This window comes from Chiloscyllium plagiosum, unplaced genomic scaffold, assembly GCF_037043375.1.
Source record: "Chiloscyllium plagiosum isolate Xiang-an unplaced genomic scaffold, Cpla_swu_hap1 HiC_scaffold_5, whole genome shotgun sequence".
NCBI classification, from domain to species: Eukaryota; Metazoa; Chordata; class Chondrichthyes; order Orectolobiformes; family Hemiscylliidae; genus Chiloscyllium; species Chiloscyllium plagiosum.
In genome coordinates this window covers 116,143,458-116,157,807 of record NW_028270143.1, presented here as the reverse complement: position 1 = coordinate 116,157,807, position 14,350 = coordinate 116,143,458, and the positions used below count along the sequence as shown (strand labels likewise).

The window sequence follows — 14,350 nt, the reverse complement described above, 5'->3', positions numbered from 1 at the left end:
CATTAAGGCAAGGTATCCCTGGCTTCCAATCTATTCTTTATGTAAAAGATTTTAATGTCTTCTATGACAGGGGTGAATGGACGTTGTCTGCGGCTCCTGATTTTGACAATGCCACTTTCAATTTCTTAGATTTCCTGATACTTATCTTGTCACTGTTGTAATGTCTCAAATTGCCCTTTGTTAATAATATCCATCTATTGTAAGTAGCACTGTGATATGCAGGCATAACATGAAACAACGGAGTGATGGACTAATTATTTTTGAAAAATCAATATTCAAAATAAATACAGAGATCTCAGATATATGTAAGAATAATAGGGTAGTAATAGTAGGGGATTTTAATTTTCCAAACATTGACTATCATAATGTGAAAGACTTGGATGATGAGGAATCTGTTAAATGTGTTCAAGAAAATTTTCTTTATCAATGTGTGTGTACACTTACATAAGCACATAATAACTAGGAGCAGGAGCAGGCCATCCGGTCCTTTGAGCCTGCTCTGCCATTCAATAAGATCATGGCTGATCTTTTCATGGACTCAGATCCATTTACCGGCACCCTCACTGTATCCCTCAATTCCTTCATTGTTCAAAAAAAACCTTAGATTTAAAAACATTTACTGAAGTAGCATCAACTACTTCGCTGGGCAAGAAATTCCAAAGATTAACAACCCTCTGGGTGAAGAAGTTCCTTCTCAATTCAGTCTTAAATCCGCTCTCTCTAATCTCGAGGCTATGCCTTCTTGTCTCAAGTTTCACCTGCCAGTGGAAACATCCTCCCTACTTCTATCTTATCTATTCCTTTCATAATTTTATGTTTCTATAAGATCCCCCCTCAATTTTCTAAATTCCAATGAATATAATCGCAGTCTACTCAGTCTCTCCTCATAAGACAACCCCCTCAACTCCAGAATCAATCTAGAGAGCCTCCTCTGCAACCCCTCCAGTGCCAGTACAACCTTTCTCAAATAATGAGTCTAAAACTGCACACCATGATTTGGAGATGCTGGGATTGGATTTAGGTGCACAAAGTTAAACATCACAGGTTATAGTCCAATAGGTTTATTTGGAAGCACTAGCTTTTGGAGGTCTGCTCCTTCATTAGGTACTTCAGGCGTGGCCTCATCAGCACCTCATATAGATACAACATAACCTTTGCTTTTAAACTCACTCCCTTTAGCAATGAATGACAAAATTCCATTTGGCTTCCTAAGTACTTGTTGTGTCTGCAGACCAACCTCGCGATTCATGCACAAGGACACCCAGGTGCCTCTGCATTGCAGCATGGTTCAACTTTTTACCATTCAAGGGATAGTCCTTTTTATTGTAACTCCTATCAAAATGTATGACTTCACATTTATATACATAGTATCCATCTGCCAGACCTTTGCCCACTCACTCAAAGTATCTATGTTCCTCTGCAAAGTTTCACAGTCCTCTGCACACATTGCTCTGACACTCATCTTAGTGTCACCTGCAAACTTTGACATCCTACACGTGGTCCCCAACTCCAAACTATCTATATAAATTGTAAATAATTGCAGTCCCAACACCGATTCCTGAAGCACACCATTAGTGATTGATTGCTAGCCAGAATAGCACTCATTTACCCCCACTCTGTTTCCTGTTAGTCAACCAATCCTCTATCCACGCTAACACTTTATCCCTAACGCCATGTATTTTTCTCTTATGCAGCAGCCTCTAGTGCGGCACCTTGTCGAAGGCCTTTTGGAAATCTAGGCATACCACATCCATTGGGTCCCCATTGTCCACCTGACTTGGAATGTCTTCATAGAATTCCAAACGATTTGTCAAGCATGACCTGCCCTTCATGAACCCATGCTGCGTCTGCCCAACGGGACAATTTCTATCGAGATGCTTTGCTTTTCCTCTCTTGATAATAGACTCAAGCATCTTCCCCACTACAAAGGTTAAGGTCTATAATTCCCCATCTTTTGTCTATCTCCCTTTTTAAAACAATGGCGTCACATTTGCTGGGACTGCCCCAGAGTCTAGCGAATTTTGGAAAACTATTTCTCCCGTCATCTCTTTTAGTATCCTGAGATGCATTCCATCAGGACCTGGAGACTTATGAATCCTTAGCTCCATTAGCTTGCCCAACACTACCTCTTCTATAAAAATGATTGTTTCCAGGTCGTCACCTACAATTGTCTCTTTGTTAAATGTTATTAGTGTCCTCCACTGTGAAGACAGATACAAAATACTTGTTCAATGCATAGGCTATTTCATCATATCCCATAACTGAATTCCCCTGCTTATCCTCTTAAGGGCCGATATTTACTTTAGCCACTCTTTTAATGTTTTATACATTCATTGAAACATTTGCTGTATGTCATTATATTCTGTTCTGGTTTTTTCTCAGGTTCTTACTTTTCTTCCTAGAGAAGGAGCAAAACCTGACGTTCTCTTGGGAAAGAAGGCAGAGTGAGTGACTGAAGTGTTAGGAGGGGAACACTTTGGGACCAACGATCATAATTCTATTAGCTTTAAAACATTTATGGTAAAAGTTAAGCCTCTGTAAAAGTTCTTAATTGGAGTAAGGCAAATATTAATGGTATGAGGCAACAACATGAAAAGTTGATTGGAGTAGACTGTTCGCAGGCAAAGGGATAACTGGCAAATGGGAGACTTTCAAAAAGTGTGATAACTAGCATTCAGATGCATTATGTTCCTCTAAGAGGAAAGGGCAAGGCTGGTAAGAGTAGGGAACAATGGATGGGTAAGGTTGAAGTTCCAGTCAAGAAGAAGAAAGAATCACTTCTTAGATATAGACAACAACTGGGATTAAATGAGTCTCTTGAAGAGAACAGTGTGTGTTGGGGCATTAAGAGGGAAACCAGAAGGGTCAAGTGGGGATATGAGATAGCCTTAGCAGATAACGTTAAAGATAATCCAAGAGATTCTACAAATATATTGAGAGCAAAGGAGCAACTGGAGAGAGAATATGGCCTCTTAAAGATCAAGTCTATGAGTTGAACATCAGGAGATGAAAGAGATACTAAATGAATATTTCCCAACATATATTAGTGTGGAGAAAGAAATGGAGGTTAGAGAACTCAGAGATAAAAACTGATGTTTTGAAAACAGTTTGAAAACAGGGGCAGCACAATGGCTCATTGGTTCTCACAGCACCAAGGATCTAGGTTCAATTCCACCCTCAGGTGACTGTGTGGAGTTTGCACATTCTCCATGTCTTCGTGGGTTTCCTCCGGTGCTCCAGGTTTTCCCACACTCCAAAGATGTGGAGTTTAAGTGGATTGGCTGCACTAAACTACTCGGAGAAAGTGAGGACTGCAGATGTTGGAGATCAGAGCTGAAAATGTGTTGCTGGAAAAGCGCAGCAGGTCAGGCAGCATCCAAGGAGCAGGAGAATCGACGTTTTGGGCATGAGCCCTTCTTCAGGAATTGGCTCTTCAGGAATTTCGGGCAAGAGCCAATTCCTGAAGGGCTCATGCCCGAAACGTCGATTCTCCTGCTCCTTGGATGCTGCCTGACCTGCTGCGCTTTTCCAGCAACACATTTTCTGCACTAAACTACTCAGTGTCTGCAAAAGTGTAGGCTTACAGGGGTAGGCCATGGGAGTGCGACTGGGTGGGATGCTAGTCAGACTCAATGGGCCAAATTGCCTGCTTCCATTGTAGAGGAGCTCTATAATTCTATGAGTTCACATCACTGAAGAGGAACTGTAGGAGGTCTTAGAAAACAAAGTTAGATAAATCTGTGGGACCTTTCCAAGGGTATTCCAGAACACACTTTGGAAGTTTGGGAAGAAATTGTGGGGCTCCTATCAGAAATATCTGTATCATCTATAACTATGGGCCAGATGGCAGAGGACTGGAGGGTGGCTATAATGTTGTGCCTTTACTTAAGGAAGGCACAAGGAGAAACCTAGGAATTATAGACCTGCGGTGGGTAAGTTGGTGGAGGTGATTCTGAGCAATAGAATTTACATGTATTTGGAGAGACAAGGACTGATTAGGGGTTGTCAGGATGATTTTGTGCAAGGAAAATAATGCCTCACAAACTTAAGGAAGTAACCAAAAGGATTGCAGAAGCAGAATGGTATATGTTGTTTACATGGACTTTAGTAAAGTCTTGGAGAAGGTTCCACATGGTAGACTAATTAGTAAAGTTAGATCACATGGGAATCAGTGTGAGCTTTTCAATTGGAAAAATTGGCTTGACAGTAGGAGATACAGGGTGGTGGTGGAAGGTTGTTTTTGAGACAATGGTGTTCTGCAGGATTGATGCTGGGTCCACTGTCGTTTGTCATTTATATAAACAAAGTGGATGAGAATAGAGGAAGCATGGTTAGTAAATTTATGGATGACACCAAAATTGGTGGTGTAGTAGCCAGTGAAGAAGGTTACAACTACAAACTACAAACAGATCTTGATCAATTTGGGTCAAAGGGCTAAAGGAGGGTTCTGAAGGGTTATGCCCAAATTGTCGACTCTCTTGCTCCTCGGATGCTGTCTGACCTGCTGTGCTTTTTCCAGCGTTATGCTTTATCAGCTCAATGGGCTGAGGAACGGCAGATGGAGTTTAATTTCGATACAAGCGAGGTATTGCATTTTGCTAAACAAGGGCAGGTCTTATTAATGGCAGGGTTCTGGGTAGTGTTGTAGATCAGAGAACCTAGGAGTTCAGGTACATAATTCTTTGAAATTTGTGTCACAGGTAGACAGGGTGGTTAAGAAGACGTTTAGCACACTTGCCTTCATTCTCAGACCTTTGGGTATAGGAGTTGGCATGTCATGTGGAAGTTTTTCAGGACATTGGTCAGGTCTCTCCTGGAGTAGTGTGTGCAGTTCTGGTCACCCTGTTATAGGAAGGATATTACTAAACTGGACTCAGAAAAGATTTATTGGAATGTTGCTGGTATGAAAGAATTGAGTTATAAAAGTAGGCTGGGATTTTTCTCACTGCAGCATAGGAGGTTGAGGGGTGACCTTACAGAAGCTTATAAAATCATGAGAGGCACAAGAAAGATAAATAGCAACGGTATTTTCCCTAGGGTGGGGCAGTTCAAAACTCAGAGGCATATTGTTAAGGAGAGAGGAGAAATATATAAAAAGGGCACGAGGGCAATTTTTTTTTTACACCGAGAGTGGGTGTTGTGTGGAATGAACTGCCAGAGAAAGTGGTGGATGCAGGTACAGTTACAACTACAACATTTAAAAAACATTTGGATAAGTTCATGAATAAGAAAGGTTTGGGCTGGTATGAGTAGACAAATGAGACTGGTTTAGTTTGGAAACATGGTTGAAGTGGACTAGTTGGACTCCATAATTAAAAAGCTATTTCAAGTCATGTAGGGCTCTTCTTCTCTTGCCCTATGGCTACCTTGCAGTCCCAGACTGATTTTCTCCAGGTGCTTTTTATTTTTATTTCCGATTTCCAGCATCTGCAGTATTTTGATCTCATCTAAAAATCGTTTTCATTCCCTATACAATTCAAACATCCAGCAGAAAAAAATCATGCACAGAAAACAAGGCTTACCACATAAGGGGCCCTCTCTTGGGAGCTTGCCTTCCTCCACAGTTTAGCTATTTGTTTCACTCTGGTAGCCCAATCTAAATGATAAAGAGATAGTGTCTGATTTGTGGACTGAAAATACTGTGAGATTTCCTGAAAAACAAGCTTGCAAGCAAAACGAAACATAAAGAAAGCCATACAACCTACCATCAACTTCATTTGAGTGTCTACCTAACTAAAACTCTGCAATGGCTTAAACTGGTTGCAAAATCTCATGCTTATATCTTATTTACAATGGCAATTGGTGATCCAACACTTGAGAACGTCTGACTTCAGATTGGCAGTGGAAGCAGAATTCTGTATTCTAAACTGTTCAGTCTTAAATAAAATCAGATTTGGAATTCGGTTGTACACCACAACTAATTTGGAAACAGTGAGATGCAAATACAGTCAAGTAGATCAAGTGCTGAATTACCTGCTTTATATATACTAGCATAAAGGAAAAACACTTTCACAAGATTGAGAAGTATGATTGTGGAGCTGCCTCAAGAAGCAGCAGTACAAATAAGGCATTATGGCTATAAGAAATCCAATTTAGATTGGATAGTAGAGCACAATAACAAAAACAGAAAGTGATGGAGAAACTCACCAGGTCTGGCAGCACTTGTGGAGAGAAAATTGGAATTAACATAGAGTTCAGCGACACTAGAATTGAAAGATTAACTCCTTTTTTTCTCCACATATGCAGCCAGACCTGTTAAGCATCTCCATCAGTATCTAATTTTTTAAAGATCTCCAGCATCCGCAATTCTCTGCTTTCTAAGAAAGTAGGTTTGGTCTGAAAAAAATGATGTGGAAATGATGGTGACTGGGATGGACCAAGTTAAAAATCACACAATACCAGGTTATAATCCAACAGGTTTATTTCAAAGTAGAAGCTTTCGGAGCGCTAGAGCAACCTGACGAAGGAGCGGCACTCCAGAAGTTTGTGACTTCTGGATGCCTGTTGGACAAGAACCTGGTGTTGTGAGATTTTTAACTTGGTCTGAACAAATTAATCCCAGACAACCGATGGAGGACTTCAAAAATATGAAAAGTTGTTATGGCAAACACTGACAGATTGCTAACAGCTCTTTAACCAATGGAAACTAAACAAAATCTGAAAAAAAAATCTAAAAATTAAAGACAATGTTAAAAAAAGTTGAACCCTCATCAGCTCAGAACAGCTCATTCAACCAAATGCATGACTGAACACAGTACCTTCCTGAACTAGGCATGCAATATCATATCAGACAGTTAAATGATTTATTCAGGAAGCACTGTTGTTATATAGACCATAGAACTGTGCAGGACAGGAATGGGCCCTCCAGCCTCCCTTGGTCTGCATCCCTCCACTCCTTGCATATTCATGTGCTTATCTAAAAGTCTCTCAAACATCCTTATTGTATCTGCTTCTACCATACCTGGCAGTCCATTCCAGACTCCTACCACTCTGTTTTAAAAAAAAACTTGCCTCTCACATCTCCTTTGAGGTTTTCCCTTCTCACCTTAAATGCATGCTCCTTAGTATGAGACATTTCATCATTGGGAAAAAGATTCTGACCGTCAACCCCCTCTAAGTATCTCATAATTTTATAGACTTCTATCAAGTCGCCACTGCTCCAGAGAAAACAACCTGGGTTTTTCTATCTCTTTTTATAGGTCACACCCTCTAATCAATGAGGGTCCTGGTGAACTTCTTCTGCACCCTCTGCAAAGCCTCCACATTCTTCTTGTAATGTCGCGACTGTATGTTCATCTAAATGGATCGGTTTATCAACTATTGACACAACAGTTGAATCACTGTCAATGTTGGATCTGAGCAAAAGACTAGGTTTTTTCAGCTGGTGCTTCAGCAGACTTATGAAATTCATGGTTTACATCAGAGTGGTGCTGGAAAAGCACAGCAGGTCAGGCAGCATCTGAGCAGCAGGAAAATCGATGTTTCGGGCAAAAGCCCTTCATTATGAAACTCATACCCAACAATTCGATTACAATAATTCAGAATTGTTTATGTATGTGGAAAGTTCTGAACATGCATATTTGTCGAAGTTTAGAAGGGAACTATTTCATTTAATCTATATTGGTATAGAAGTAGGCGTTATCTATGGCAAAAATTAGCATTCATTAGCAGAGGGATTGAATTCAAGAGTTGTGAAGTGATGTTGCAACTGTACAGGACTTTGGTTAGGCCACATTTGGAGTACTGTGTGCAGTTCTGGTCGCCTCACTTTAGGAAAGATGTGGAAGCTTTGGAGAGGGTGCAGAGAAGATTTACCAGGATGTTGCCTGGAATGGAGAATAGATCGTACGAGGATAGGTTGAGAGTGCTAGGCCTTTTCTCGTTGGAACGGCGAAGGATGAGGGGTGACTTGATAGAGGTTTATAAGATGATCAGAGGAATAGATAGAGTAGACAGTCAGAAACTTTTTCCCCGGGTACAACAGAGTGTTACAAGGGGACATAAATTTAAGGTGAAGGGTGGAAGGTATAGGGGAGATGTCAGGGGTGGGTTCTTTACCCAGAGAGTGGTGGGGGCATGGAATGCGCTGCCTGTGGGAGTGGTAGAGTCAGAATCTTTGGTGACCTTTAAGCGGCAATTGGATAGGTACATGGATGGGTGCTTAAGGTAGGACAAATGTTCGGCACAACATCGTGGGCCGAAGGGCCTGTTCTGTGCTGTATTGTTCTATGTTCATAATCTATGTCAACTAGCGACTTTCCTTAAATTGTACAAGATGAATTAAAATTATAACTTCAAAATGGTGGTTGAGATATTTTTGGACAAATATGCAATAGATTTTGTTTTGCTTTGTAATTCAAAAACTTTCTTCAGCCTATAATGAACAGCATGTTTATCACAAGACAGGCAAATGGTGCGACTCTCGAGTCATGCTGTTACTATTTTTAAAAAGAATTATTTTCATTTCAGTGTAGATACTTGTAATTCGGTTTACAGAGGCAATACTGCCAAATTTCAACAGAAAAATCTGTGCAGTAATCTGGTGCAGTGCAAACATTGGCCTAACAGTTTTCACACTAACTAGAGTTGTTGCAAAGACATCAGCATACACTTTGTTAAACACGTCTTGATATTACATTAATGATTATTCCTTCTAGTATCCGCTTTAAGTACCTCCAAATATTTGGAAAATCAGTCTGTGACTTAAGTGGCATTGCATCATGTCTTAAATTCATATTGTGCTAATCTCTTATAAGATTGTTTTATGTTTTCTAACATTACAAAATGCATTTTCTATGACTACATCAAGTGCAAGTCCTTGAATTTGGAGGCAATACTATGATGTAACCAAGGGACACATCTGTTTTGGTAAAATATTTGCAAAGCAAATCAATACATCAATATTTAAATGATTTCATACAATGTGCACTTAGGATAAATTAAAATTTTGAAGTAGCATGAGAGTGTAAATCTTTCATTTGAGAACATGCTGACATTTCCAGAAATACGATCTCACTATATGGGATTACCTGGAAAATCTTCTTTCAGGTTGGGGAAGTTTGTATTTGTATATAGAACAGGGGCGACAGTTGCCATCTCACCCAGAGATTCTTCCTTTTCCCATTTCAGAGTACTCCGTTGTGTGTAGTTCAGTGTGTCTCCTTCCGCCTCCACAGCAGGAGCAGAGGGAACCCATGGGTTAGGAGGCTCAGTTACAACTTGACTAAACATATGATTCTTGTCTCTGTCAAATTGATCCAGTTCAAACATATGTAGTTAAAAGTACTGCCAGAAGCATCAATTAGTTGCTGGAATGCTAGGTACATGTATTGAAATAACAGAAAAAAGTCTAGAATACATCAAATACAAGATATTTCTTATTTCGATGAAAGTTACATCTTTTATGAGAAAGCTCTCCTTTTTCACCCAAAGCTTCATCTAGGCATAAACTAAAGCACAGCAGGAGGTTGTGTGTTTGTGCTGACCAAAGACAGCCTAATCCTCCTGTCTAGCTCTTGGTCTATGGCCTTCCAAGTGTATGTACATTTATATTATATTTAAGACTTAATGGCATTCTATAGTTACAAATGGTGTGCACCACTGAAGGTGATAATTCTGTTGTAAATTCCACTCCCTTCCAATGGAAATGTATTGATACTGAGAACACAACGTGCAAATCAGAATCTGATCAATTCTGGCTATAGGGTGCACTGCACTGGATAGTTGCAAATTTTTAAAGGTTGAAATGTTTGCAAATGGCCAGAGTCCAAGTTGTGAAACAGCTGTTATTCAGATAGTAGCACTGTGATTTGTTATATGGTATTTTTCCTTTTTATTATGTCAAGGGATATGGGCATCTCACTAGAAAGGCTACCATTTGTTGCTTATCCCTACATGCCCAAGGAGAGGCAATGGTGAGCCAACTTCTGTGGTCCATCTGGTTCAAGTTACACCACAGCACTGCTGGGAAGGGAGATGCAGGATATTGACCCAGTAACAGTGAAAGATATAGCTCCAAGTCAGAACAGTATGTGGTTTGGAGGGGATCTTGCAAGTGGCAGCAATACTTTGCATCTGCTGCCCTCGTTTTTCTATGTGGTGAAAGTTGCTAATTTGGAAGGTAATTTTGAAGGAGATTTTCAGAGTTGCTGCAGTATATCTTATTGATGGCATGTACTGCTGCCATTGTGCATTGGTGGAAGAGGGAATGAATGCTTAAGTTGGTAGATTTGTGGGAGGTAGGATGAATCAATTATCCTCAGTTTTTTAGTGCAAATCATGTTTTTGTAGTACGGAGAAATAGCCATTTTATAAGCTAGGTTTCTATAATGGAACATAAATTAAAATATCTAGTTTTAAAAGGAAGAAAGCAATTATTTTCAATGAAATCCATTTCTTACAATTTAAAAAATTTTACCATGTTAAAATACATTTGCTGTAATGGTATTGAGCAGGCCATAATGTTGCATACTCACCTGTTATCAGGGAATGGTGCCTGAGGGATCGAAGAATAAGAATTTGTGAGGCATCGTCCACCTCCAGGTGCTAAAGATGTTTGCTGCTGTGCATGTGGCCCCATTACACCATTTATTGCTGGCATCCTGGCAAATCCACCATCCCCTTCATGGCAGGAGTAGGTGAAAGAAAATGTATTAACTGTTAAGCTAGTATTAATGTATTTCCATAGTGAATTGAACTCAAAATCCTAAAGCAATTTACAACAGATTTTCTTTTAACTGTGTAATTATTGCTATTATGTAGGCAAAAACAAAGGAAAAAAATTGGTGATTATGTAATATCTTTTAAGAATAGAATATTCCAAAGTGCATTAAGGTCAATGAATTACTTAGCAAAATGCATTCAGGTTTGGTAGCCAAACAAGCTGCGCAAAACAAGGCCCTGCAATTATCAATTAGATGGATAACTAATTTATGCATTTTGGTCGTGGGAAAAAAATGCAAAGAATTTGCTTGGGAAGTGGCACAATTGCAGCAAATTCTCAAGAAGGTGGTTAATTGCCACATTCTGAAGTCCAATATATACTTATTTTGCCAGTTCACTTGATGTCTGTCATGTGAAACATGTTTGAATTGATGATTAAAGACATTATAGAGTCATAGGTGCACATTTAGAAAAAAACACAAAAAAAGTGGGAACAGTAAGCAACAAAGAAATATCACATTTAATCAATTCATTGGGAGTTTTTGAAAAAACAATTTGTGCAGTGGATCAGGGATAAACGGCCATTCCTGAAGGACGTTTGCCCGAAACGTTGATTCTCCTGCTCCTTTGATGCTGCCTGACCTGCTGCGCTTTTCCAGCAACACATTTTTAAGCTCTGATCTCCAGCATCTGCAGTCCTCACTTTCTCCCAGGGGATAAGGGGAATTTGTAAATGTTAAGGTGCCACATCAAAGATTACTGCAGAAAATAAAAGCTGTAGCATAAGGGTAACATATCAGTAAGGATAGAAGCTAGGCTGCTGGCATAAATTAGAAAATATGTATAAATAAGTCCTTATCTGGTTGGCAGGTGATGGGTAGAGATACACAGGGTTCTGTGCAGGAGTCTCAAGTTTTTAGAATTTGCATTAATGACTGAGAAGTGGTGAACGAAGGTGTGGTAGCTAATTTTGCAGATGACATGAAGACAGTTACAAAAGTAAATTACAGAAATATATAGATTAGTTGAGTGAGCACGGACAAAGCTAGTGGATGGAGTATAATATAGGAAAATGAGAATGAGAAAGCATAGTATCACTTAAATAGAGAATGGCTACAGAATTCTGAGATGCACAGGGATGCTATCTTTTTATTATGAGAGGAATTAAAGATATAAATTAGGATGTTATGCTTCATGTTATGTAGGGCTTTGAACTGACAAAATCTCAAATATTGTGTGCAGTTTTGATCTCCTTATGTTACAGAAAGATGTAAACTCACTGAAGATGTTTCAGAGGAACTTTACTAGATTACCTGGAATGAGTAGGTTGTCTTATGAGGATTGTTTAGGCTTAATTGTGCTGGGGTTTAAGAGTAAGGATCAACTTGATTAACGATCTTAAATTGTCTTGATGAGGTGGACATGGAAAATATATTCCTCCTTGCCAATCAGTCAAGAACTAGGCACCACTCTTTTAGGTGAGGAGAAAAGTTTTGTCTCAGAGTTGCACAACTTTGGTACTCTCTGCGTTGGAAGACAGTCGAGGCAGGATATTTATTAATATAAAAGATGGATAAATTATTGTTAGTCAACATTATCAAGAGTTGTTGGGAGCAGATGGGAATGTGGAATTCGAAACACAAACAGATCAGCCATGACCTTATTGAATGGTGGAGTTGACTCAAGTAGCCTACTTCTGCTCCTATTTAATTTGTTCAATATCTCATCTCATGAATAAAAAAAGGAAATATAAGGCATTAAGTTATTTGCATGGCAATCATGATATAAAATTATGATCAGTCAAGTAAATACAATAATACTACTTTCATACTTTCAACCTCAATGGAATATATGAAACCTACTTAAGAATGCCAATTCATTTGTGCTATTTGCAATCTTTTCAAACTCCATGTTTCAAAGCACACCTTGATTTGTACCCATGCAGTAAATTTGTCATTTTTAATCTCATTCCTCTTGAATGAGGTAAAATTTGCACTGACAGAGTTCAGCTTTTGTTCAAACTTTGATGATATGCAGCATGTTTCAGATCACTACAGTAGCTTGCTGTTCTTAATACAGAGACATTTTAGTATCAGCACATCCAGTTAAGATGATCTACTGAAAATAATGAATGCTAAATTTAGCACATGCTTAACTTATGCTGAGAGTCAATCTCCAATTCAATAAATTGCAGTAAAAATTAGATAGAGACAAAAAAAAACTGCAGATGCTGGAATCCAAAGTAGACAGACAGGAGGCTGGAAGGGCAACACAGTCTTGAAGAAGGGTTACACCCGAAATGTCGACTTCTCCACCTCCTGATGCTGCCTGGTTTGCGGTGTTCTTCCAAACTCCTGTCTGTCTAGTATAAATTAGATACCAAATTTTATGAACAAGAGTGACATTTCATTATTTTCACTTCTTTTGGGAATGTAAAACTAAATTCTACAGAAGAGATATACTTAAATAACTGATGGCTCATAAATTCCTCATCAAACTAGAGCTTTAATTTATTTAATCTAAACTTTACCTATTACAGTAAACTGGACAATTGTAATTTTGATTGCTTCTTTGAAATTTCAGGTTGAACCCATTAATGTGGGACCCGACCGCAGCTTGACCATGTGTGGGGCATAATGGCATGAAAATCATGTCATAAACATTTCAGGTTTTACAGTGTTTAAATATCACTGCCATTATCAACACATCACTTTTGTTAGGAGAAAAACAGACTGAAGTGTATTAGAATCGGAATGAAACAAGTAGTTAGTACAATTTTGCCAATATCTAGAAACATTTTTCCTTAAACTGCAGTAGATCACAATATGAAAAACAATTGGAACTGTTAACAGCCCAAAGACAATGAAAACTGGCAGCATTACATTACATAGTTAGACTGTACCATGTTCATGTGGAGGCAAAGGAGGCAAAGGTGGTGGAGGTGGTGGCGGAGGTGCCTGGTTAGCTGAAGGACTTAGCACGGCTGTGAATAGATCTTCCACTTCCTTTCCCTCCAGCTCTTGATTTGGAAAAAGAAAAGTGATAATGTTAGTATGAATTAAACTTTGGTGATACATTGATAATTTATTAAATTACTTTAATATTTGAAAATGAATACCTGGAATTTTGTACAGCTTACTTAGAATTGTACCTGTACAATAAAATCACATTTTAAGTCATTTACCAGAAACCCGTTCCACAACGTGACACAAAATAAACGCACTGGAAAGCATGAGAGATGTATCTCACCATCTGAAACGATTTTCTCAAGATCAGGGCTAAGTATTCGGTCTAGTTGTTCCTCGGTCAAAGGTCGTGAACCTTGGCCTCCACTTGACTGGGAAACTGCAGATGGGTCCTCTGTAATGGGGCCAATATCCAGTCCAGCTAAATAAGAAGTTGGTTGTGTTATTTTGATATAAATCAATAAATATATAGAAAATCTATGTGTGAAGGTGGCGGCAGTGGTCATTCATCATATCTTCTAAAATCAGAGTTTTTAAATTTATCACCAGTAAATTCATTTTGAATATCCTAAACTGCAAAAGTCCAGTGCAGAATGTTACTCAGCTAGAAGCGCCACATCAACACAACAGCTAAAATATAAAAAGCATAGGAATACGATAAGACAAGCAACAGGTCTGTGTTGTAATGTTCAATGACTCATTGCATTGCTGCTACTTATCTT

At 39.0% G+C, this 14,350-nt stretch overlaps 1 protein-coding gene across 1 annotated transcript in view; it reads right to left on the bottom strand.

Annotated features, from left to right (window-relative positions):
• kmt2ca (lysine (K)-specific methyltransferase 2Ca) overlaps positions 1–14,350 on the bottom strand; it is a 403,624-nt gene that overhangs the window by 16,298 nt on the left and 372,976 nt on the right. Inside the window, exons 28-33 of the mRNA XM_087987768.1 lie at positions 13,912–14,049; positions 13,781–13,813; positions 13,565–13,681; positions 10,476–10,620; positions 9,030–9,244; positions 5,523–5,596 (exon numbers count right to left, since the gene is read on the bottom strand). Of these exons, the coding sequence (XP_087843894.1) occupies positions 5,523–5,596; positions 9,030–9,244; positions 10,476–10,620; positions 13,565–13,681; positions 13,781–13,813; positions 13,912–14,049 (722 nt within the window). The remainder of the gene's footprint in view (positions 1–5,522; positions 5,597–9,029; positions 9,245–10,475; positions 10,621–13,564; positions 13,682–13,780; positions 13,814–13,911; positions 14,050–14,350) is intronic.